The 23,781-nt window shown below is 37.8% G+C and overlaps 3 protein-coding genes across 10 annotated transcripts; all 3 read right to left on the bottom strand.

Annotated features, from left to right (window-relative positions):
* Positions 1–319: 319 nt before the first annotated feature.
* On the bottom strand, positions 320–23,254 carry LOC117563943 (retinoid-inducible serine carboxypeptidase-like). Of its 8 annotated transcripts, none has more exons than XM_052002485.1 (4): positions 23,149–23,254; positions 23,065–23,085; positions 1,011–1,898; positions 320–635 (listed from the first exon to the last, which is right to left on the bottom strand). In XM_052002485.1, the coding sequence occupies exons 1-4, from the start codon at positions 23,222–23,224 to the stop codon at positions 340–342; spliced, it is 1,281 nt and encodes a 426-aa protein (XP_051858445.1). In that variant the 5' UTR covers positions 23,225–23,254; the 3' UTR covers positions 320–339. The 8 variants fall into 8 exon arrangements, with proteins under 8 accessions (XP_051858445.1, XP_051858446.1, XP_051858447.1 ...); XM_052002488.1 differs by lacking the exons at positions 320–635; positions 1,011–1,898; positions 23,065–23,085; positions 23,149–23,254 and adding exons at positions 6,159–6,521; positions 6,792–7,224; positions 13,428–13,906; positions 13,964–13,981; XM_052002486.1 differs by lacking the exons at positions 23,065–23,085; positions 23,149–23,254 and adding an exon at positions 7,771–7,895 and having other exon boundaries at positions 1,011–1,919.
* Positions 8,847–10,734, bottom strand: LOC117563825 (retinoid-inducible serine carboxypeptidase-like). The gene is made up of 3 exons (XM_034242353.2): positions 10,648–10,734; positions 9,671–10,582; positions 8,847–9,191 (listed from the first exon to the last, which is right to left on the bottom strand). The coding sequence occupies exons 1-3, from the start codon at positions 10,718–10,720 to the stop codon at positions 8,896–8,898; spliced, it is 1,281 nt and encodes a 426-aa protein (XP_034098244.2). The 5' UTR covers positions 10,721–10,734; the 3' UTR covers positions 8,847–8,895.
* LOC117563819 (uncharacterized) lies at positions 16,483–16,851 on the bottom strand. Its single transcript, XM_052002489.1, has one exon. The coding sequence runs from the start codon at positions 16,754–16,756 to the stop codon at positions 16,493–16,495; it is 264 nt and encodes an 87-aa protein (XP_051858449.1). The 5' UTR covers positions 16,757–16,851; the 3' UTR covers positions 16,483–16,492.
* Positions 23,255–23,781: the final 527 nt, after the last annotated feature.

Below are 23,781 nucleotides of genomic sequence, written 5' to 3'. Positions count from 1 at the left end.
AACATTTAGTCAGGCTCCACAAGCCATCAATGGACGAGTCAGTGTGAGTGTGAGTGTGAGAGTTTTAATAGGCTTTTGTGTGGAAAATAAATTGATGGTGTGCACCTGTAAAATGTTCCAGCAATAAGCGAAGGCAAAGACACTCAGCAATGTGTGTGAATTGTGGGCTTGAGGCAAACCGCATTGTAACCAGCATTTGAGTTAATTTCAAGTAAATTGTTAGAAATTTGTATTTCTCCTTGACACCAGATTTTGGGCGAATACAACTTTGGGGAGTGACTGAAACACAAGCAATCCATTATTTTTACTAGTTGCACTTTATTTGTATTTAAAGCATAATCAACCATAATTGGTGAACTCACGCAGAATGTGAGACATGGCCGTGGGATTATCCTGCTGCACTGTGTGTCCAGCCCGAAAGACCCAAAACATGCTGAAGTTTCCTCCTTGCTTCTCGTAGCCCTCGAGAAAGCCATCGCTACGGAAGGGTTTACGTGTGGCATCCACATACTCTTGCTTGTGGCGCCACGACATCCGGTTAATCCAGTTGACAGTGCCGGGAGTGGCACAGAGTAAATCCAACATGCCCGAGTAGACACCCACTCGGAGTGGCGTTTCATCCAGCAGACGAGTTACTAGGAAAGAGGTAACATTAATTAAAAGAAGCAATAGAATAATAATAATCATCATAATCAATAAAATCACAATATACAAGAATTGCGAGAATTTGTATGCTATTGTTACAATATTTTTTATATTTCCCATATTTGATCAAATAAGTTAATGGTATTATTTAATTTTTATTTCCTTGAAGCTTTGCACATTACTTGAAATTACGAACTTTATTATTTATTATTACTATTAAATAACTTCATGTATATTGTTTTTATTACACAATCAGAAAAAGAATTAATGAATGCTACCTGAACTCCTCTAAACTGTTCGTCATGCTGCTCTTGTAGTTATTCAGTAAATTATTGTTTAATTATTTACCAGCTTTATGGACTTACCTATGTGAACTGCTGGCTTAAAGATGTCGTCACTGAGCTTAAGAAAGACCGTCGCATTCTGCGCTATCCACACAGGCATATGAGTGAGGTTCAAAGTCTTTGTAACATTGTTGGCCATAAAGGCACACAACTTAGGATCCTCGCCATAGCGATAGTCATCGTCCACATGAGTTCGTCGTTGAGTGTTATAGAGAAACACATTCCCAGTGCGTTCCTTGATCACCTCAACAGCTGCGTTCTCATTGATCACCTGTCGCCATTTGCCAGCATATACTAGACGCGCAGTCTCGGCCGCAACTCGCGATATATTGCTATATCCTTCCTGATCTACGATGCCCATTTGTAGTAGATATGGGGCATAGGATAACACACTATCCAAGGGCGAAGTGAAGGGATTGCCCACCACCACAGACTTCAGTTGACATTGCAAATCGCCTCGCTGCTGTGCCCGATACAATTCCAGGGCGAATTCCGGTGCCATTTTGCCGCCATAACTCTCAGAGAAGATGTGCAATGGAACGCTTTGGAACTCGGGATGTGAGCGCAGAAAATCCGACATTAGTGTGACAAGATCGAGGGCAATTTGCTTGTTGTTCAGAGCATATTCGCCAAAGGATTCCACATAACTAAAACCAGTGCCAACGGGACTGTCGATGAAGAGTACATTCATGTGCTGCACCCAATTGCTGCCACGTGGTTGCCCCTCAATGTCGAATGGTCCCAGCTGCTCAAAGCAGCCGCAGCCAGTGGAGGCAACACCGGGTCCGCCTTGCAACCAGATAACCAGCGGTCGCTCGTAAAATGAACTCACATTCGCTGTCGTGTAGTGGAGCCAATAGAAGAGATGGGCGCCCTTTCGCACCTCAACATAATTCCAGTCTTGTTCGCCTGGGCCAAAGCCTCGACGTGCTAGAGATAGGGAAATATTAGAGAAGATAGTAAACAAGCTTATTAATACTTACCTGCTGCCCAATTAATTAGTTGGAGCAAGAAAACTGCATACGCTGTGGTCTCCTTGCTATTTTTCAGTTGCATTGCCACGCCCACAATCAAAATATCGCTCTGAATACTCGCACTTTTCAGTTCAGCGCACAAATGCGCACTGATTTTTGGACACAGCTTTTTCCAATCAGTAGAGTATGCTATTTATAAGTGTGTTGTTCGATCAAATAAACAATCGATGAACTTTTAGAGAACTTTGCCTCGAGTTCGTTTGGGGGTATGCAAGTTTTCTACATCTAATAGAGCACTGTGTAAATATTTATGTGTACTTTTTGCTCTCTGTAATTATTGGCTTTTGTGTTTAGATGGCTGTGCATTTAAATATTTGATATTGATCAATTCAGTAATATATATTTGTAATTTATTAGACTAATTAACACAAAACGTGTCGATGCCGTGCACTGCATTAAAGTCACATTAATTTTTGGATATTTGTTTTTATTTTTTGCCCCTCTCAAGAATTTTCTGCGAGCATCTGCGTCCAAAGTAATCTTCTTAAAAACATGTGTGTTGTTATTAATAAAAAATATTCTTATCTATTTTATCATATTTGTTTATGTCAACTATATTATATTTTCATTTTTGCTCTTTATCTTTATCTCCGACCCCATAAAGTATATATATTCTTGATCACTCTCAACAGCCGATACAATATAGCCATGTCTGTCCGTATGAACGCCTAGATCTCAGAGACTATAACTATAACCCTCTTAGTTGCTTTGGCTGACAATATACATAATATAGCCGTAGGTGTATCTAATTCGTTTTGCTTTTATTCACAATGGGTAGCGGGTATCTCGCAGTGACGTAAACTGGACTATAGCTTTCTTAATTGGTTAGTTTGCATATTAAAATATATTTTAATACTTTAAACAATTTATTTACTTCTTTCTCTTCTTAATTAACTTAACTAGCAAATTCAACAAAACATGTATATAAAAATTACATATTTAAGCCTATACAGTGAAATAAGCTTGTGAGTCAGATCTTTAGAATTGATTCTGTATAAGATTCTTAAGCGTCCTTAACTTCTAAGTATTCCTCCTTTTCAAAAGTCTTTGAGCTTGTATATTAGACTTCTAACTAATAGAACGATTATATATGATGTTGGCCTTCTCCCAGGAGATTAGGAAGTGTTTGAGCAAAGTTAAAGAAGTAACAGGAAAACTCTGTGAGGGAAAAACACAACCATTATTAATCTGATCAGCAACAGAATTGTTTTTATCTCCAACTCTCTCTCTCTCTCTCCTCCTTCTCTTATATCTATCTCTCTTCGGAAAGGGTAAAGAAAGAACCATTTACGGAGGAGCTTTAACACTGTATTAAGCACATCTTGAACGAGTTTAATATTGGCTGCACATTTAATAAACTTCTTAATTGACGCGTGAGGGTTGAAGGAAATAAAATCATTCCCCGATTTGTACTCATGAACCACATCCTGGGTGATCTGCTTAATAACAGATGCGTTGTTAATTAATCAAAAAATTACAATTCATATTTTTTTATTAAATATAATTATTAATGGTTTTCTAAATTATGCTCAAACAATATTAATTATTTGTCAGTGATAATAATTAAAATTAGAAATCTGAAAATCATATTGAAATTGCATAATTTAACGTTAAAAATAAAAACAATGTTTTTAAGTAGTTTATATGAATTTACAATTACTATAAGTTTATGATTTTTTTGTTTAAAATAACAAGAAAATCATTATTTGTGTTCCCGGATTCGACTAGTTGCGCTTTATTTATATGAGAAGCAACTGCATCAACCATAGTTAGTGAACTCACGCAGAATGTGAGACATGGCCACAGGATTATCTACTTGCACTGAGTGTCCTGATCGAAGTACCCAGAACATGCTGAAGTTTCCTCCCTGCTTCTCATAGCCCTCGAGAAACCCATCGATACGAATAGGTCGGCGTGTGGCATCCACATAAGACTGCTTGCTGCGCCACGACATCCGATCGATCCAGTTGACTGTACCAGGAGTGGCACAGATAATGTCAAGGACGCCCGAGAAGATGCCAACACGGATGGGAGTCTCGTCAAGCAGACGAGTGACTAGCAAAGAGAATTATGCAGGTCATATGATTTAAAGAATCTGTAAAAAATTCTTAAGCACTAAATTTATTCTTTAAGCAAAAACTTTTCAAAATAAAACAATTTATATCTGCGCTGATTTCACTTTTTGCAAATACTAATTAAATGAAATTATATGCCATAAGGCTATCAACTTTATATATAACATACATACATACACTTCCTGGACTTACCTATGTCAATGGCAGGCTTAACAACATCGATGCCAAGCCCAAAAAAGACCAAAGAATTGAATGCCGTCCATTTAGACATATGGGTGAGATTCAGAGCCTTTGTCACATTGTTGACCATAAAGTCACTCAACTTGGGACTATCACCATAGTGATAGACATCATCCACATGAAAGCGTCGTTGGGTGTTATAGACAAAGACATTCTCAGTGATTTCCATAATCAATTCTTGAATTTGTTCATCCTGGTCGACAGCCTGCCGCATATCACCGGCAGAAACCAGACGCGAAAACTCAAACGTAGCTCTCGATAAATTCTTATAGCCATCGTGATCCACAATTCCCATTTGCAGCAGATATGGAGCATAGGACAAAATGGTGTCCAAGGGCGAAATAAAGGGATTGCCCACCACCACAGACTTGAGTTGACACTGCACCTCGCCCCTTTGCTGCGCTAAATGCAATTCCAAAGCGAATTCCGGTGCCATTTTGCCGCCATAACTCTCAGAGAAGATGTGCAATGGGACACGTTGGAACTCGGGATGTGATCGCAGAAAATCCGACATTAGTGTGACCAGATCGAGAGCAATTTGCTTATTGTTCAAAGCATATTCGCCAAAGGATTCCACATAGCTAAAACCAGTGCCAACGGGACTGTCGATGAAGAGCACATTCATGTGCTGCACCCAATTGCTGGCGCGTGGTTGCCCCTCAATGTCGATGGGTCCCAGCTGCTCGAAGCAGCCGCAGCCCGTGGAGGCAACTCCGGGTCCGCCTTGCAACCAGATAACCAGCGGTCGCTCGTAAAATGAGCTCACCTTCGCTGTCGTGTAGTGGAGCCAATAGAAGAGATGGGCGCCCTTTCTCACTTCAACATAGTTCCAGTCTTGTTCGCCTGGGCCAAAGCCTCGACCTGCTAGAGATAGGGAAGTACTAGAGAAGATAGTAAGCAAGCTTATTAATACTTACCTGCTGCCCAATTAATTACTTGCAGCAAGAAGACTGCATACGCTGTGATCTCCTTGATATTTTTCAGTTGCATTGCCACACCCACAATCGAAGAAGAAGAATCGTTTTGTACTCTCTCACTTTTCAGTTCCGCACACAAATTCACACTGAGTTTTGGACACAACTTTTTTCAATCAATGTAGTATAATAATTCTAAGTTTGCTGCTTGATTAAATAAACAATCGATGAACTTTGGCACGAAAGTTTTCCGCATATTTTTAAATTTCTGTGTATATATTTAAAAGTATTTATTGCTCATTACATTTGTTGGCACGTTTTGTAGTACTATGCGATCCCCATATATACATTCCATGAAGTCATCTAAGCGCGAAATGGCACCTGTCCTTAAGACTTATCTACAACTATTTAACTGGATTTCATGGGTACTCATTATTAGCCTTTGGAGTCTTAAAACGTATTTTGTTGTTTTCAGCGAATTTACTTTAACGTTTGCCAATTTGCTTATAATTCAGTTAGTAGGTAGTCTTGATTTTAAATCCAATATCTGAGAGTGCTTCCTTGGTTAAGGTTTAGATTTTACTTTATGATTATCTTTCAGAGTTTATTGCTAATATTTATTCTCTGATCTATTCAGCATAAGATTTTGAGCTTAATAAATAATAGCACACCATCAGTTTTTCACAGGAACTTTAATGAGTATAAGGTCGACAATAAAAGTTATAAAAAAATGATTTTTTTTAGGTTTTATTAATTTTCGCTAAAAATAACAATTATTGGCTTTTCTTAACATTGTAGTATAAAAAAATCGTTTGAAAAAAGGATTATTAATTAATTTTTATTTTGTTCTCAAATATTTCTTAATTAAGTTAAATACTTGAGCAATACGTAAAATTTAATAATCTCTATTTCGTGATGATCTTTATCTGAGTTTTGGACTAGTTGGCCTTTATTTGTGCGTGATGCAGCGACGTCATCCATAGTTGGTAAACTCTCGCAGAATGTGAGACATGGCCGCGGGATTATCCTGCTGCACCATGTGTCCTGCGCGAAGGACCCAAAACATGCTAAAGTTTCCGCCTTGCTTCTCATAGCCCTCAAGATAGCCATCGCTACGGAAGGGTTGACGGATAGCATCCACATACTTTTGTTTGCCACGCCACGACATCCGATTGATCCAGTTGACGGTGCCGGGCGTGGCACAGATCAAGTCTAAGACACCCGAGTAGACGCCCACGCGGAGCGGCGTCTCGTCCAGCAGACGAGTGACTAGCAAGGGATGAGAACAGTGGGGGAACATAGTGATTATAATCAAGTAAGAGAACTAGGGTCTAGTCGACTGTGAGATACCCGCCTCTCGTTATCAATAAATTATATATTAATATTAATATTATTTGTTAAATCCTAAAAAATACCGAAGGCTCCTTCTGCCAGTTACATTCGTTTTCTGTTGACACAATGCTATAATACCCTTGTAGCCTGGGTAGCGGATATAAAAATAGATAACTGTATCATACACTTTCTGCTCGGCAGACTTACCAATATGAACAGCAGGCTTAACGATATCGCTGCCTAGCTCATCATACACCGCCACATTCCGTGCCTCCCATTTAGTCATGTCGGTCAGATTCAAAGCCTTCGTCACATTGTTGATCATAAATTCAGATAACTTCGGACCCTCGCCGTAACGATGGTCATCATCCTCATGAGTGCGCCATTGGGTGTTATAGAAAACAAAGTTTCCTATGATTTGCTCAATCAAATGCTGAAGTTTTATATTCTGTATGACGGCCATCCCCAGTTCGCCGGTATATATCAAACGCGAAAACTCGGATGCCACTCGCGATATGTTCTTAAAACCATCGTGATCCACAATGCCCAGTTGCAGCATATATGGAGCATAGGACAAAATGGTATCTACAGGCGAAATAAAGGGATTGCCCACCACCACAGACTTGAGTTGACACTGCACCTCGCCCCGTTGCTGAGCTAAATGCAATTCCAAGGCGAATTCCGGTGCCATTTTGCCGCCATAACTCTCGGAGAAGATGTGCAATGGGACACGTTGGAACTCGGGATGTGATCGCAGAAAATCCGACATTAGTGTGACAAGATCGAGAGCAATTTGCTTGTTGTTCACAGCGTATTCATTATACGAGTCAACATAGCTAAAACCAGTGCCAACAGGACTGTCGATGAAGAGTACATTCATGTGCTGCACCCAATTGCTGGCACGTGGTTGCCCCTCAATGTCGATGGGTCCCAGCTGCTCAAAGCAGCCGCAGCCAGTGGAGGCAACACCGGGTCCGCCTTGCAACCAGATAACCAGCGGTCGCTCGTAAAATGAACTCACATTCGCTGTCGTGTAGTGGAGCCAATAGAAGAGATGGGCGCCCTTTCTCACTTCAACATAGTTCCAGTCTTGTTCGCCTGGGCCAAAGCCTCGACGTGCTAAAAGTGAGGAAATATTACAGGAAATATCACGACAATTTATTGGAAGATATATCTTTATTAATACCTGCTGCCCAGTTAATTAGCTGCAACAAGAAAACTGCATAGGCTGTGATTGCATTGTTGTTTTTTAGTTGCATTGTCACGCCCACAATCAAAATATCGCTCTGAATACTCGCACTTTTCAGCTCCGCGCACAAATTCGCACTGAATTTTGGACTTAGCTTTCTCTAATTTTCCATTACTATTTATAAGTTTGCTGCTCGATCACATAATCGATTAATTTTTGGAGAGCTTTGCAACGAGTTCATTTGGAAGTACGAATGCTTTCTCTCTCTATTCTCTTTAGATTTCCGTGCAGTAGTACATCGATATAGCTTTGGAATGTTTATATGGTTTTACACTAGGGGAATATGTTATTTTCCCCCAAGGCAGTTCGTCTATAAAAAGTTTTGGGTAAAGCAGCTCACTGGCCTAGACTTCTTCAAGAGCATAAGGTGGACAGTAATACGTTAAGATTTGCAGAAATCTTAGCTTGAGTTGCTAACTATAGTCGCCTCACAGGATTCAGTGTATATTTACTTAATTTTCAGGTAGTCTGCCCTCCTACTGTGCTTATTTGGAAGGGAGTCAAGTAAATGTTTGTCATTCATTGCTCCATTGCTAATATTAAATCACTGAAATTTCAGCAAAACACTTTTAATAATATAATTTAGTAATTAATAGCAAATACTATTCGTTTTTCTCAGCAACTGTAATAAATATAAGTTATATAATACCATTTATAAAATAATATGAATTTTTAAGTTTTATTTATCATTATTGGCTTCACTTAATTTGGTCATTAATTATTGTCATTGAAGAAAAAATAAATATCGTAAAATAATGATTTGAATTACATATATTTTGTCCTAAAATATTTTCTTAATTATGTTGAATATTTAATCAAAAATAATCTCAACTTTAAAATGATTACTAAATTAAGGCTTTCAAAATAAAAATTACTTGTTGATAGCACTATTTTACTTTTAAAAAGAGAAATGGATTAGTACACAATATTTTACAGTTACTATACGTTACTAATTAGTTTGTTAAAAAAATCGAATTATTCATTATCTGAGGTCCCTGATTTTTTGACTTGTTCTATTTATTTATTTATTTTAAATTTTTTTGGTTGTGAGATGCAGAGACATCATCCATAGTTAGTGAACTCTCGCAGAATGTGAGACATGGCCGCGAGATTATCCTGCTGCACCATGTGTCCTGCGCGAAGGACCCAAAACATGCTGAAGTTTCCGCCTTGCTTCTCATAGCCCTCAAGATAGCCATCGCTACGGAAGGGTTGACGGATAGCATCCACGTACTTTTGTTTGCCGCGCCACGACATCCCATTGATCCAGTTGACGGTGCCGGGCGTGGCACACATGAAGTCCAAGACTCCCGAGTAGACGCCTACGCGTAGGGGCGTCTCGTCCAGCAGACGAGTGACTAGCAAAGAGATGGAATTTTTTTGGGAACACAGTAATTATACACGAAAAGGAAGGGCTGCTGCTTTCGGGTCTGAGCTGCTTGGGTGGCAATCTCCTTTATTTTGAATGCTATGCTAAGTTTTGAACGTAATAATAAATAAATAAACAAATAAAATATAGACTTCCCTGTATCTTAGACTTTTTCTTTATGCTAATTTGATATATTCTCAGAATAATACCGCACTGTTTCGCTTTCATTGAAAACGAGTTGCGTGTATCTCACAGTCGAGCACACTCAACTGTAGCTTCTTACTTGTTTATTATTAATTTCGAATTAATCAATATATATTCTACACAATAATAATTTTCACTATGCGCTCTTCATAAATTAATTTCAATTACTAACTCTATAACTCTATAAGGTTCACAAATTTTCCATTCTATTATTTTTATTCGAATAAATATAACTATAGAATATTTCATGCTTGACAGACTTACCTATGTGAACGGCAGGCTTAAAGATATCAAAGCGAAGATTATAGAAAACCAACGTATTAAGTTCCCTCCATTTAGCCATGTGCGTAAGATTCAGAGCCGTTGTCACGTTGTTGACCATAAAGTCAAACATCTTAGGATCCGTACTATAGCCAAGCGCATCATCCACATGTCTTCGTTGCTGGATGTTATAGATAAAAATTTTCGAAGTGATTTTTTCAATCAAATTAAGAAATTCTGTATTCTGTATGATGGCCTTCTCCATTTCGCCCGCAGAAATCAGACGCGAAAGCTCATCCGTAACCTGCTTTATTTTGGTATACCCATCGTGATCCACAATGCCCGTTTGCAGCAGATATGGGGCATAGGACAAAATGGTATCTATAGGCGAGGTAAAAGGATTGCCCACCACCACAGACTTCAGTTGACACTGCACCTCGCCCCGTTGCTGAGCCAAATGCAATTCCAAGGCGAATTCCGGAGCCATTTTGCCGCCATAGCTCTCCGAGAAGATGTGCAATGGGACACGTTGGAACTCGGGATGTGAACGCAGAAAATCCGACATTAGTGTGACAAGATCAAGGGCGATTTGCGTATTGTTCTGAGGGTATTCGCCAAAGGATTCCACATAGCTAAAGCCAGTGCCGACGGGACTGTCAATGAAGAGCACATTCATGTGCTGCACCCAATTGCTATCACGTGGTCGCCCCTCAATGTCGATAGGTCCCAGCTGTTTAAAACAGCCGCTTCCTGTGGAGGCAATACCGGGTCCACCTTGCAACCAGATAACCAGCGGTCGCTCTTCAAATGAACTCACATTCGCTGTCGTGTAGTGGAGCCAATAGAAGAGATGGGCGCCCTTCCTCACCTCAACATGGTCCCAGTCTTGTTCGCCTGGGCCAAAACCACAGCGTGCTAAAGTAGGGGAAAAATAACAGAATATCACATCAGTTAGTTAGAAATTATCTCCTAATTAATACCTGTTGACCAGTTAATTAGCTGCAGCAAGAATACTGCATAGGCTATGCTCACTTTGTTGTTTTCCACTTGCATTGCCGCGCTGACAATCGAAAAATCACTCGCAACTTTCGCACTTTTCGCTTCAACTCACAAATTTACACTGAACCTTAGACGCATATTTTTCCAATATATAATTTAGTATTCTATTTATAATTTTACGGCTCTATTAAATAAACAATCGTTGAATTTTCGGCGAATTTTTCCTCGAATTCGATTGTAATTACAAAAGTTTTCTACATGCATTTAGATCTATCTATGTAGTATACCCAAATACGAAATATAGCTTTTTTATATTGGAGAAAATTTTGCTATTTTATTTGGTATACTATATATAATTAATAATGCTGTTTGTTTTACAAAGTAAAGGTGGGTAAGTAATTTTATTTTTTTACTTATCTCTTTCTATTTCAAATTATTGGTATTTTCATCCACAGCAGTTCCTTTATGAGAAGTTTAAGTTGTGGGTTTAGTAAATGGCTTTGACTCGGTTCTTCATCAGGGAAAAAGGCTGACTGAAATACGTGTAAGTTTTTATTTTCAGCAAACAGTGGTAATGACTATATTAATTAATATTAATTAAGTTTGGTCCATCACATAACCAAAAGCAAAAATATCATGTTAAAACCTACCGAAGAGTTTGTCCAGCCATTTTCAAGTACTCTCCTATCCAAGGGTTAACTGAAAGTTATTAAATTTGCTTGAAAACTCTGGAGAATGACAAAATAAATAATAGCAAACACAGCCAGTTTTTCTCAGAAACTTTAATTATTATAAATTGTATAATACAAATTACAAAATAGGTCGTTTAGCAAATAATAATTATTAGTTTATCAAATCCATCAAATACTTAAAATACAGAAAAATATCTGTCATTAAAAATGAAAATGCATTATTTTAGACAATAGGATGTAAAAACTGTAATAATTATATTTTATTTTTAGATGTCCGCATTGTATTTTTAATTTACATATACTCGTATATTATTAACTGACCATTTAATGATAAAATCAAAATATACCATTTTTGAGCTCCCTTCGTTATCTATGTTAGATACACTTTTATTGTATGAATAACAACAGCATTATCAACCATAGTTGGTAATCTCTCGCAGAATATGAGACATGGCCGCGGGATTATCCTGCTGGACCATGTGTGCCGCTCGAAAGACCCAAAACATGCTGAAGTTTCCGCCTTGCTTTTCGTAGTCCTCAAGAAAGCCATTGACACGGAAAGGTCGGCGAGTGGCATCCTCATACAATTTCTTGCGGCCCCACATCATCCTATTGATCCAGTTGACGGTGCCAGGAGTGGGACAGACCAAATCTAGGCTGCCCGAGTAGACGCCCACACGGATTGGCGTCTCGTCCAGCAGACGAGTAACTAACAAAGAGATGGGAATAATAAAACAGCGTAAATATTATAAGATAATTATATAAAATATGTATTATATATTGATTTTATGTAGTTTAAATAAATGAAATTATGCGACTAGCGGTAGATTAGCTCACATGATTTCAGGAATCTACAAAATAATATTTCTGCCTATACATCTTTACACTTCTTGCAACTACTATTATCATTATTATAATCAAATTAATTATTGAATAAAATAATTATTAGGTGTAAACATTATGTTTCTCTATAATATGTGCTCAGCGGCCTGATTTGAATTTACGCACAAATGTTTAGTCTTATCTCTTAGGGGCTGTCCATATATTACGTAATCACGCTTTCTGCGATTTTTGAATAAATACTTTTAACAACAAAATTTTTATAAAATGATTACGTAATCATTGTCCAAGACCCCTCCCTCCCCATGTAATCAAACATAATCATTTCCTTGACCCCCTCCCACCCCCTAAGTGATTACGTAATATATGGACAGCCCCTTATCAGCACTTGAGACGCAATTGTGGTGAAAGCTAACAGCTGTACACATCTGATCATTCGCCAGCAAATTTTCAGTAAGTTGGCAGGATCGTATTTGCCATTCACATTGCTATCGATTTAAATCAAATCGACAAATTAATAAAATCAACCGATATATATCGACTCTAATGATTCAGTTTACCAAAGTTAATTCTTCTTGAGTGCTTATGTGAAGTACTTTTAAAGTCGCGTAATAATTTGTTGAGATTTGGTTAGTGGCGTTAGCCACATTCCAATGCGTGTCAGTAACTCCATTTTATATTAATATACAATTGCCACAAGACGTAACTGTACTCGCATCATCATAAGCGTAAGATCAATTGGCGGCTTCCACCAAAAAGTGGCAAATTTTCGATTATAACATGCTATCGCAACGTGAAGGTCTAGAAAATGAAATGAAAGCTACTGAAATCGTTACTGATTGAAATCGCAAAATTAAATAAATTGAAATGAAATAACTTTTTGGTAGAGAAGATGAAAACTGTCTTCTTAATAGCTAATCCTCTCGATTAGAATAAAAGCTCAGACTTACCTATGTGAACGGCAGGCTTAACGAGATCGCTGCCGAGATGAAAGATGCTCCCAGTGATTTCACCGATTAACTGCTGAAGCTCTACATTCTGTCTGACGGTCTTCAGCAATTCGCCGGTATATATCAAACGCGACAACTCTAACGCAGCTTGCGATATGTTCATATAGCCATCGTAATCCACGATGCCTTTTGCAACAGGAATGGGGCATAGGACAAAATGGTGTCTACAGGCGAGGTAAAGGGATTGTACACCACCACAGACTTGAGTTGACACTGCACCTCGCCCCGTTGCTGAGCCAGATACAATTCCAAGCCAAATTCCGGTGCCATTTTGCCACCATAGCTCTCCGAGAAGATGTGCAATGGGACACGTTCGAACTCGGAATGTGATCGCAGAAAATTTGACATTAATTTGACTAGATCTAGTGCGATTTGTTTGTTGTTCAAAGCATATTCGCCAAAGGATTCCACATAGCTAAAGCCAGTGCCAACAGGACTGTCGATGAAGAGCACATTCATGTGCTAAACCCAATTGCTAGTACGTGGTTGCCCCTCAATGTCGATGGGTCCCAGCTGCTCAAAGCAGCCGCAGCCAGTGGAGGCAACACCGGGTCCGCCTTGCAACCAGATAACCAGCGGTCGCTCTTCTAATGGACTCACATTCGCTGTCGTGTAGTGGAGCCAATAGAAGAGATGGGCGCCCTTTCTCACTTCAACATAGTTCCAGTCTTGTTCGCCTGGGCCAAAGCCTCTACGTGCTAAGAACGGAGAAAAAGTAAGTATCAGTTAGTTAGAAACAATATTTATATTAATACCTGTTGTCCAGTTAATTAGTTGAAGCAAGATGACAGCATAGGCTGTGATCGCTTTGCTGCTTTTTAGTTGCATTGCTACGCTCACAATAAAATAATTCCACTCTGCTTTCGAACTTTTTAGTTCCGCATTCAAGTTCATACTGTATTTTGGACGCAGAATTTTATAATCTACAATAGAGTATCAGTTGGCTGCTCTATCAAATAAACAAATCTTGAACTTTTAGTGATCTTTTAAAGCACGCAAGTTTCCGAATTTTTGTATAAATATCTATGTTCGATTGTTTACGCTTGAGATGAACATTTAATTAAAGAAGCACATGTTCATTAGCATATATATTTTAATTTGCAAAGCATCAATATACTCGCTTACCATATTTTTTTAATGCTTTGACCATGAATTAAAATCCAAAAAAAATGTCTTATACCCCATTGTATTGTGGTATAAAAAACCATCATTGCTACCAACGGGATGTGCCTACTGGAAAAACTTCTTAATATAATTCATGTATATGTGATACTCTACACTATGTTATACAAAGTTTAAGTTGTCTTGTTGTTAGAAGCAGAATTTTTCTCTAATCAAAAAAAAATTCTATAAATTTAAAATAATTTAAGCGAACTCTGAACTTAGTAAAATCTATGTTTCTTAGGGATCTCTGTATAAATTTCTATGTGCAATTGTTTACACTTGTGATTAAAAGTATATATTTTGAATTAGTTAATTACATATACATATGTTTTAGTTTTAGTACAAACAAATAAGAAAGCTCGACTGTGAAATACCCCCTACTCATTTTCAATTAAAGCAAAATATTTGGTATACTCGAAATATACCAAAATAATATACCATACAAATGTTATAAGTACGAAAAAATATACCAAATAGTATGTTGATATGGTACTACACTCAATATACACTATAGTGCGCTAAATATTATATATCAGATTGTCAGCAAAAGCAACTAAGACTACAAAAGTATTTCTTTAAGTAATTCGACAAATCTTATCGCAACCAAATTTGTAGGAATCACAAAGACTATAGATTTTATTGTATATACCAAAGTTCGACTCTAGCCTCAACATTACGCTTACGGAAGTGGGCGTGGCAAAAATTTGAAATAAACTTGATATGCGTGCAAACAAATGCTGTCGAACAAAATTAGAGCTCTATCTCTTATAGTCTCTGACGGACAAACGAACATGGCTAGATCTTCTCGGCTGTTGATCAACAATATACATATATACTTTATAGGGTCGGAGATGCCTCGTTCTACCTGTTATATACTTTTCCTGCCGGAAAAAAGTTATAATACCCTTCTACCCTATGGATAGCGGGTATACAAATCAGTCGCCACTTGGACCGAAAAGGTTTGTTCTGAAAGGATGTGCCTGTAAATATGCAACTTTTGATTAGCAGCAGTCTCAGCAGGAGGGAATCGGCGTAGAGATAATGTAATTTATTTATATTACAAATACAATTGTTACAGTTCAAAATACAAATTGGCTGAGAATTGTTTTAAATTCCTTCGCAATATGTAGTTTGTTATGTGACGTACATACATTATGAAGTTGGCATCTCGTTAAGAACTCGTCATCGAAAAAAACGGGGCATTTTTGACTTAAATAGCATTATTGTAACCAATTTTATGAACAATTAAAAATTCAATAAAAATATAGCAAGACTTTTTTGACAATTTATTGGTTACAATTATTTGGTTACTTATGAATTAGTAGAAAAGATTGATTAAAAGGTAAATGTTTAAGTCAGAAAGGCGCGCAAAGGCTTCTCCGTTAATTATAGTAACTTACCCAAATTAAAATGGTAATATGTATATAAATATATAATATTAAATGTGATTTCAGCATATCCGCAGACCTGGAGCCAAAGGTCTGGGTACCATCTATCACTTTAAATAATTCTAGTGCGCACTTCGAAGACTTATTTGGTTCTTATAATGTTTAGCTTTTATATGTAATAGTTGTGAGTGTGCATGTTAACATTTCATCATCGTTTATTTGCGCTGTGATTGTGGATGTCTTCATTTTGTCAGCTTGACTGTTATTGCGTCTCACCGCTGTCGCCGAGTGTGGCTCGATGGCTCAGGCGTAGGCAGTAAAAAGATTGAGTCAGCAGTGAGAGCATCGGAACACGCTTCGCTATAATGAACGAACAGACTTCGACAGAACAGACCTCGACATGTACATATATACCGCCATTATCTTGATTTTGCTTACGGCCACCGACTTTAAGGCTTCTTACATGAACTTTTAAATTAGAATCAAAACAGCTGATAGACAATTTGATTTGCCAGCTTAATCGTCAAGAAGAATAATGATTATTGATTGTTTTCTAAATTATTACGGAAACAATAAAAATTATTTATTTATTATAAAAATACAAATTATATTTTAATCTAAAAAATTTAGGTGAAATTGATTTTACTTTAAAGAATAAAAATATATAAAATCTCATTTTATCATTCAGTTACTCAAGTAAATGATTTTTTTGAAAGCGCCTGAGTATTAACATCATTCAAAGTTCGTAATTTCACGCAGAATGTAAGCCATTGCCGCGGGATTATCCTGATGTACCAGATGCCCTGCTCGAAGGACCCAGAACATACTGAAGTTTCCGCCCTGTTTCTCATAACCCTCTATAAAGCCATCTACAAGGAAAGGTCGACGAGTGGCATCCACATACGATTTCTTGCTGCCCCATTGCATCTGATCGATCCAGTTGATGGTGGCGGGAGTGGGAACGACCAAGTCCAAGGTGCCCGAGTAGACGACCATGTGGATTGGGGTCTCGTCGAGCAAACGAGTGACTAGCAAAGATAAGAGAGCAGTGAGAGAATTATAAGCTCAAATTTAGTGCAATTTAAATAAAATTATAAAGATAAGAGAAGATAGATAACGAATTCCTTGCTTGATAGACTTACCGAAGTTAACGCCCGGCTTAAACATTCCGGGGGTAAGTTCGAAGAGAGCCGACATATTCCGTGCTACCCATACAGGCTTGTTTGTGAGATTCAGCGCCTTCGTCACATTATTGACCACAAAATCCGCCACCGTCTGATTTACGCCATACGTAAAGACATCATCTACATGGGTTCGTCGCTGAATATTATGGTAATAGATGTTCCCAGCGATTTCTTCGATCATCTTATCAATTTTTGAATACTGCTGAACGGCTTCTATGGTATTGCCGAAATTGACCCAATGCGCAAACTTGGCAGCAGCTCGCGATATTTTGCTATAGCCATCGTGATCGATGATACCATGTTGCAGCAGGAATGGGGCATAGTCCAAAACGTTATCCACAGGCGAGGTAAAGGGATTGCCCACGATCACTGACTTGAGCTGACACTGCACCTCGCCACGTTGCTGAGCCCGATACAATTCCAAGGCAAATTCCGGTGCCATTTTGCCACCATAACTTTCGGAGATGATGTGCAATGGGACACGTTGGAACTCGTAATGTGAGCGCAGAAAATGCGCCATTAGTGTGACCAGATCAAGCGCATTTTGCGTGTCGTTCTTAGCAAATTCTCCAAATGATTCCAAATAGCTGAAGCCAGTGCCAACAGGAGTGTCGATGAAGAGCACATTCATGTGCTGCACCCAATTGTTGGCACGTGGTTGCCCCTTAATGTCGAAGGGTCCCACATACTCAAAGTTTCCACTGCCCGAGGAGGCATAGCCGCCTTTAAACCAGATGGCCAGTGGTCGCTCGTAAAATGAACTCACATTCGCTGTCGTGTAGTGGAGCCAATAGAAAAGATGGGCCCCCTTTCGCACCTCAACATAATTCCAGTCTTGTTCGCCTGGACCAAAACCACGACTAGCTAAGAATAGGGATATATGTATTACAGATACTTAGAATAAAAAGAATGTTTAGGAATGCTCACCTGTTGTCCAGTTTATTAATTGGAGCAAGATCACAGCATAGGCAGCGATCACTGTGCTGCTTTTTAGTTGCATAGCTTCGATCACAATCCAAGAATCACACTCTACTTTCACACTATTCAGTTGTGCACACGAATTTATACTAAATTTCGGACGCAGATTTTTCTAATCTACAAAATATTATGCTATAAATATACACTAAGCAGAAAAAGTCTGCGTACAAACTTAACGCGCAACTTTGATGTTAAATAAAAATAGTTGTATTGAAGATATTGGCTTCATTTTTTTTTTAAATTAACAATTGAGAACATATCTATTATGAAAAATTATAACCAGTCTCCAATTATTTCCATCAGCAACTTTTTTAATTAAAATCAAAAAACAAAAAATACACCTGTTTTCGAATCAGAAAAAGTCTGCGTACAAACTTAAATTAGTTTAAAAAAAAGCCATTTATTAATAAAATATTACAAAAATTAGTACGAGGTAGGATAAATAGGAAGGTTTATTGTGCCAATCAAGCGTTTTGGCATTGATTAAACCAATTTTTGGTGAATTCTGGTGGTATTTCGATCCACTCATCCAAAATTGCTCCCGAGGGAGGAAACCGTTCGTCAAACTGGACCAAAAAGGGAAATCTCAGCGGGAAATTGTCGAATTTGTTTTTAAAACGCATTCAATGATTAAAAAAGTCCAAAAAAATTGGAATCAAACCGGCGCTGTTCAATCAAAGCCACATTCTGGTAGGCCTCCAAAGCCGACCGATCGAGAAGAGCGGGAGATTTTGATGTCGGTGAGGCGTAATCCTGGGTCAACTGCCGCAAAAATTGGTCAGGACATAAAGGAGAACTATAAGAAGGATTTACATGATAAAACAATCCGAAAAATTTCCGAAAAATTTCCAAAAAAGTAGGACTTTCATGCCTGTGTTGCTCACGCTGCCACCACCGTACTTAACTGCTGGCGCAAGGTTATGCACATCAAGGGCTGTGACAGGTTTGCGCCACTCAAATTTTCGCCCTTTTATTTCAAATTGCTCCAATAATTGAAAATAACTTTGTTCCAAAAGGCTAAAGGCTCTTGGATGTATTTTTTGTAAAATCAAAGCGCTTCGCTTTACTGACGGGTGATATGAGAATCTTCTTCCGCGCAACACAGGCATGAAAGTCCTACTTTTTGGAAATTTTTCGGATTGTTTTATCATGTAAATCCTTCTTATAGTTCTCCTTTATGTCCTGACCAATTTTTGCGGCAGTTGACCCAGGATTACGCCTCACCGACATCAAAATCTCCCGCTCTTCTCGATCGGTCGGCTTTGGAGGCCTACCAGAATGTGGCTTTGATTGAACAGCGCCGGTTTGATTCCAATTTTTTTGGACTTTTTTAATCATTGAATGCGTTTTAAAAACAAATTCGACAATTTCCCGCTGAGATTTCCCTTTTTGGTCCAGTTTGACGAACGGTTTCCTCCCTCGGGAGCAATTTTGGATGAGTGGATCGAAATACCACCAGAATTCACCAAAAATTGGTTTAATCAATGCCAAAACGCTTGATTGGCACAATAAACCTTCCTATTTATCCTACCTCGTACTAATTTTTGTAATATTTTATTAATAAATGGCTTTTTTTTAAACTAATTTAAGTTTGTACGCAGACTTTTTCTGATTCGAAAACAGGTGTATTTTTTGTTTTTTGATTTTAATTAAAAAAGTTGCTGATGGAAATAATTGGAGACTGGTTATAATTTTTCATAATAGATATGTTGTTAATTTAAAAAAAAAATGAAGCCAATATCTTCAATACAACTATTTTTATTTAACATCAAAGTTGCGCGTTAAGTTTGTACGCAGACTTTTTCTGCTTAGTGTATGTATAAAATTGCTGAACTCTTGGGGAACTTTGGGGTCACGAAGGTTACCAAATCGCTTAGCTTTGTTTAAATATATAAATAATGTTGACGCATGTATTTGAATTTGAAAATTCGAAAAATAAGTATTTATTTTAGTTGATGCTGGTCGCCACGTAAATCTTCATAAAAATTAAAATTTTTAATAAATTGATTACCTTTTAAATGATATTGTGAATTTTCTTTCGAGTATCAAACTGGTTATTTAAAGGCAAATTTATTAATTTTACCCTTAATGCAGACCCAATTCCCTGTTTCTTTTCCTCAAATACAAGCATTGTTTTATCCCCTACCCAAATGATAGAAGGATATTATGACTTTGTGCGTCAACAGACGAGACGTTCTATTCATGTCTGTCTATCCGTATGAACACCTAGATCTCAGAGACTATAAGAGATATAGCAATACTTTTTGTTATGTTTGCAGGCAGATCAAGTTTGTTTCAAAATCTTTCCACGCCCACTTCCTCACCCAATTGACAAAACTCGAATAACAAGCGTAATTTTAATGCAAATTTTAATATATCAGAAAATAATAATAGTTTTTGTGATTCCTGATCACGGTTGCGATCAGATAATAATTGTCGAATTTGTTAAAAAAAATACTTTTGTATGAGCAAAAACGCCTACTTACTAGGGGGTTAGTTGGTTTGGCTGACAAATTGGAATATTTTGCACTCCATATGTAGTATATATTCAGTGCAGTACCATATCAATATACCAAGTATACCATTTGGAATTTATAGTATTTTTGCAGTATTTTATTTTTGTATATTTGAAGCGCACTATTAAGTTTTTATTCAAAATAGGTAGCGGGTATCCCACAGTCGAGCACACTTGACTGAAGTTCCGGACTACTTATAAATATACCGCCATTATCTCGACTTTGACTCGACACGGCCACCGAAATAAAAGCTTCTTCTTGGTGCCCTTTGCTTGAAATCGCTTGTCCATGTTTGCCCATGGAAAATTTTTTTTTGCCCACCCTTAGTTTCAAAATTATAAAAAAATTTTTGCCCATACAAATTCATTGTTTGCCCATGCTTCAAAGTCTCAAGATTTTGCCAAATTTCAAAATTTTTCAAAATTTTTTAACTTTTTCTGACTGCTATTCGCTATTTTCGTTTGCCCACCCTTTAGAATTTCGAAATTTTGAATATTTTAAATTTCAAAGTCTCAAATTTTTGCCTAATTTAAAAATGTTTCAAATTTTTTTAAAATTTTCAGACTGCCCATTCACTATTTTTGTTTGCCCACCCCTTAAAATTTCAAAATACATTTGTTTGAATTTTTGAAAAAAAAAAAAATTTTTATAATTTTAAAACTAAGGGTGGGCAAAAAAAAATTTTCCTGGGCAAACATGGGCAAACGATTTCAAGCAAAGGGCACCAATTTTTTTTGATTATCTCAAATCACTGGACCCAGCTTCTCTGAGCTAAAGCTTCTTACATGAACTTTTAAATTAGAATCAAAACAGCTGATATACAGTTTGATGTGGGAATTGCGAGGCGATGCCAGCTCAACTGTCAAGAAGAATAATGATTATTGATTGTTTACCAAATTATAACGGAAACAATAAAAATTATTTGTTCATTATAAAAATACAAATTATAGTTTAATCTGAGAGTTTTGGCGAAATGAATAGAAATGCTTAGAGCTTCATTTTATCATGCAGCTATCGTCTCTTATTGATTTTATTTAATAGCGCTTCAGCATCAGTATCATCCATAGTTCGTAATCTCCCGCAGAATGTAAGCCATTGCCGCGGGATTATCCTGATGTACCAGGTGTCCTGCTCGAAGGACCCAGAACATACTGAAGTTTCCGCCCTGTTTCTCATAACCCTCTATAAAGCCATCTACAAGGAAAGGTCGACGAGTGGCATCCACATACGATTTCTTGCTGCCCCATTGCATCCGATCGATCCAGTTGATGGTGCCGGGAGTGGAAACGATCATATCCAAGGTGCCCGAGTAGACGACCACGCGGATTGGAGTCTCGTCGAGCAAACGAGTGACTAGCAAAGATAAGAGAGCAGTGAGAGAATTATAAATTCAAATATTAGTTTCTTAAATACTATGAATTAATCAGTATATTTGCAACTGATTAAATTTATCGAATCTACAAATTAACATTTTTAACGTTGCCTAAACTACCATAAACTTAAGCTTTACACTACTTGCAATTACTAACTCCTTCTATTATTAAGGTTAAATTCAAGATAAAATAATTACAGAATCTAAATATGATATTATTTTTCGCTATAATAAATAAATAATAATTAATAACGATTGCTACATTACTTGAAATTCTAACTCTATACGATTTACGTTGCTGTAATTAAAAATAAATTATAAAGATAAGATAAGATAGATAAAGAACTTTATGCAATTCTTGTCTTACAAACTTACCGAAATCAACACCCGGTTTAAAGTACAGGGGGCCAAGCGCGAAGACTTCTGACATTCCCACCCATGTAGGCTTGTGTGTGAGATTCAGCGCCTTCGTCACATTATTGACCATAAAATCAGCCACCGTCCGATTTAAGTCATATCCAAAGACATCATCCACTTTGGTTCGTCGCTGGATGTTATATAAATAGATGTTCCCACCCAATTCTTTGATCGTATCTACAATTTTCTCACTCGCGTCAAATATGGCATACATATTGCCAACATTGACCCAATGCGTCAAATTGGCCGCAGCTCGCGATATTTTGCTATAGCCAACGTGATCGATGATACCATGTTGCAGCAGGAATGGGGCATAGGACAAAATTATGTCCACAGGCGAGGTATACGGATTGCCCACGACCACAGACTTGAGTTGACACTGCACCTCGCCACGCTGCTGAGCCCGATACAATTCCAAGGCAAATTCCGGTGCCATTTTGCCGCCATAACTCTCAGAGAAGATGTGCAATGGAACGCTTTGGAATTCCGGATGTGAGCGCAGAAAATGCGCCATTAGTGTGACAAGATCGAGGGCATTTTGCGTGTCGTTCTGACCGAATTCAACAAATGATTCCACATAGCTAAAGCCAGTGCCAACAGGAGTGTCGATGAAGAGTACATTCATGTGCTGCACCCAATTGCTGGCACGAGGTTGCCCCTCAATGTCGATGGGTCCCACATACTCGAAGCAGCCTACGCCCGTCGAGGCAACACCGCCTTTAAACCAGATGGCCAGTGGTCGCTCGTAAAATGAACTCACATTCGCTGTCGTGTATTGGAGCCAATAGAAAAGATGGGCGCCCTTTCGCACCTCAACATAATTCCAGTCTTGTTCACCTGGACCAAAGCCACGACGAGCTAAGAATAGGGATATATGTATTACAGATACTTAGAATAAAAAGAATGCTTATGAACGTTTACCTGTTGTCCAGTTAATTAATTGGAGCAAGATCACAGCATAGGCTGCTGTGATCGCTGTGCTGCTTTTTAGTTGCATTGCTTCGATCACAATCCAAAAACCACACTCTTCTTTCACATTTTTCAGTTGCGCACACAAATTTATACTAAATTTTGGTCGCAGATTTTTCTAATCTAAAAAATATTATGCTATATGTATATAAAATTTCTGTAGTCTTGGGGGACTTTGCGGTCGCGAAAGTTTCCAAATCGCTTATCTTTGTTTAAATATATAAATATTGTTGACTCGTGTAATTGAATTTGAAAATACGAATAAATAAGTATTTATTTTAGATTAGTTCAATTCCCACATACATAGCTCTTGCCACATTAACAATCATAAAAATTCAGTCCCAATAAATTTATTAACTTACAAATAACATTGCAGATTGCCTTTCGATTACTTTTTTGCCCCTACTAATAGGGTAGAAGGGCATTATAACTTTGTGCCTTGTATAAATTTATGCAACTCCAACCCCATAAGGTAGATAGATGTATTTTTGATCAGCGTCAAAAGTCAAGACGATCAAGGCATGTTCGTCTGTCTGTCTGACGGTCTGTCCGTATGAACACCTAGATCTAAAAATAAATAATAAG

Source organism: Drosophila albomicans, chromosome 2L (assembly GCF_009650485.2).
Source record: "Drosophila albomicans strain 15112-1751.03 chromosome 2L, ASM965048v2, whole genome shotgun sequence".
Lineage (NCBI taxonomy): Eukaryota > Metazoa > Arthropoda > Insecta > Diptera > Drosophilidae > Drosophila > Drosophila albomicans.
Note: the sequence above shows the minus strand (reverse complement) of the source record. Positions and strands in the feature narration are given on the sequence as shown.

Excerpts from the sequence above, each read along its gene's own strand:
- LOC117563943 (XM_052002485.1), bottom strand. The coding sequence starts at position 23,224 with ATGCAACTAAAAAGCAGCACAGCGATCACAGCAGCCTATGCTGTGATC. Across the intron at positions 23,086-23,148 it reads ATTAATTAACTGGACAACAG|CTCGTCGTGGCTTTGGTCCA; the intron begins GTAAACGTTCAT and ends CCCTATTCTTAG. Across the intron at positions 636-1,010 it reads TAAGCCAGCAGTTCACATAG|TAACTCGTCTGCTGGATGAA; the intron begins GTAAGTCCATAA and ends CCTCTTTCCTAG.
- LOC117563825 (XM_034242353.2), bottom strand. The coding sequence starts at position 10,720 with ATGCAAGTGGAAAACAACAAAGTGAGCATAGCCTATGCAGTATTCTTG. Across the intron at positions 10,583-10,647 it reads GCTAATTAACTGGTCAACAG|CACGCTGTGGTTTTGGCCCA; the intron begins GTATTAATTAGG and ends CCCCTACTTTAG. Across the intron at positions 9,192-9,670 it reads TAAGCCTGCCGTTCACATAG|TCACTCGTCTGCTGGACGAG; the intron begins GTAAGTCTGTCA and ends TCTCTTTGCTAG.
- LOC117563819 (XM_052002489.1), bottom strand. The coding sequence starts at position 16,756 with ATGGTCGTCTACTCGGGCACCTTGGACTTGGTCGTTCCCACTCCCGCC.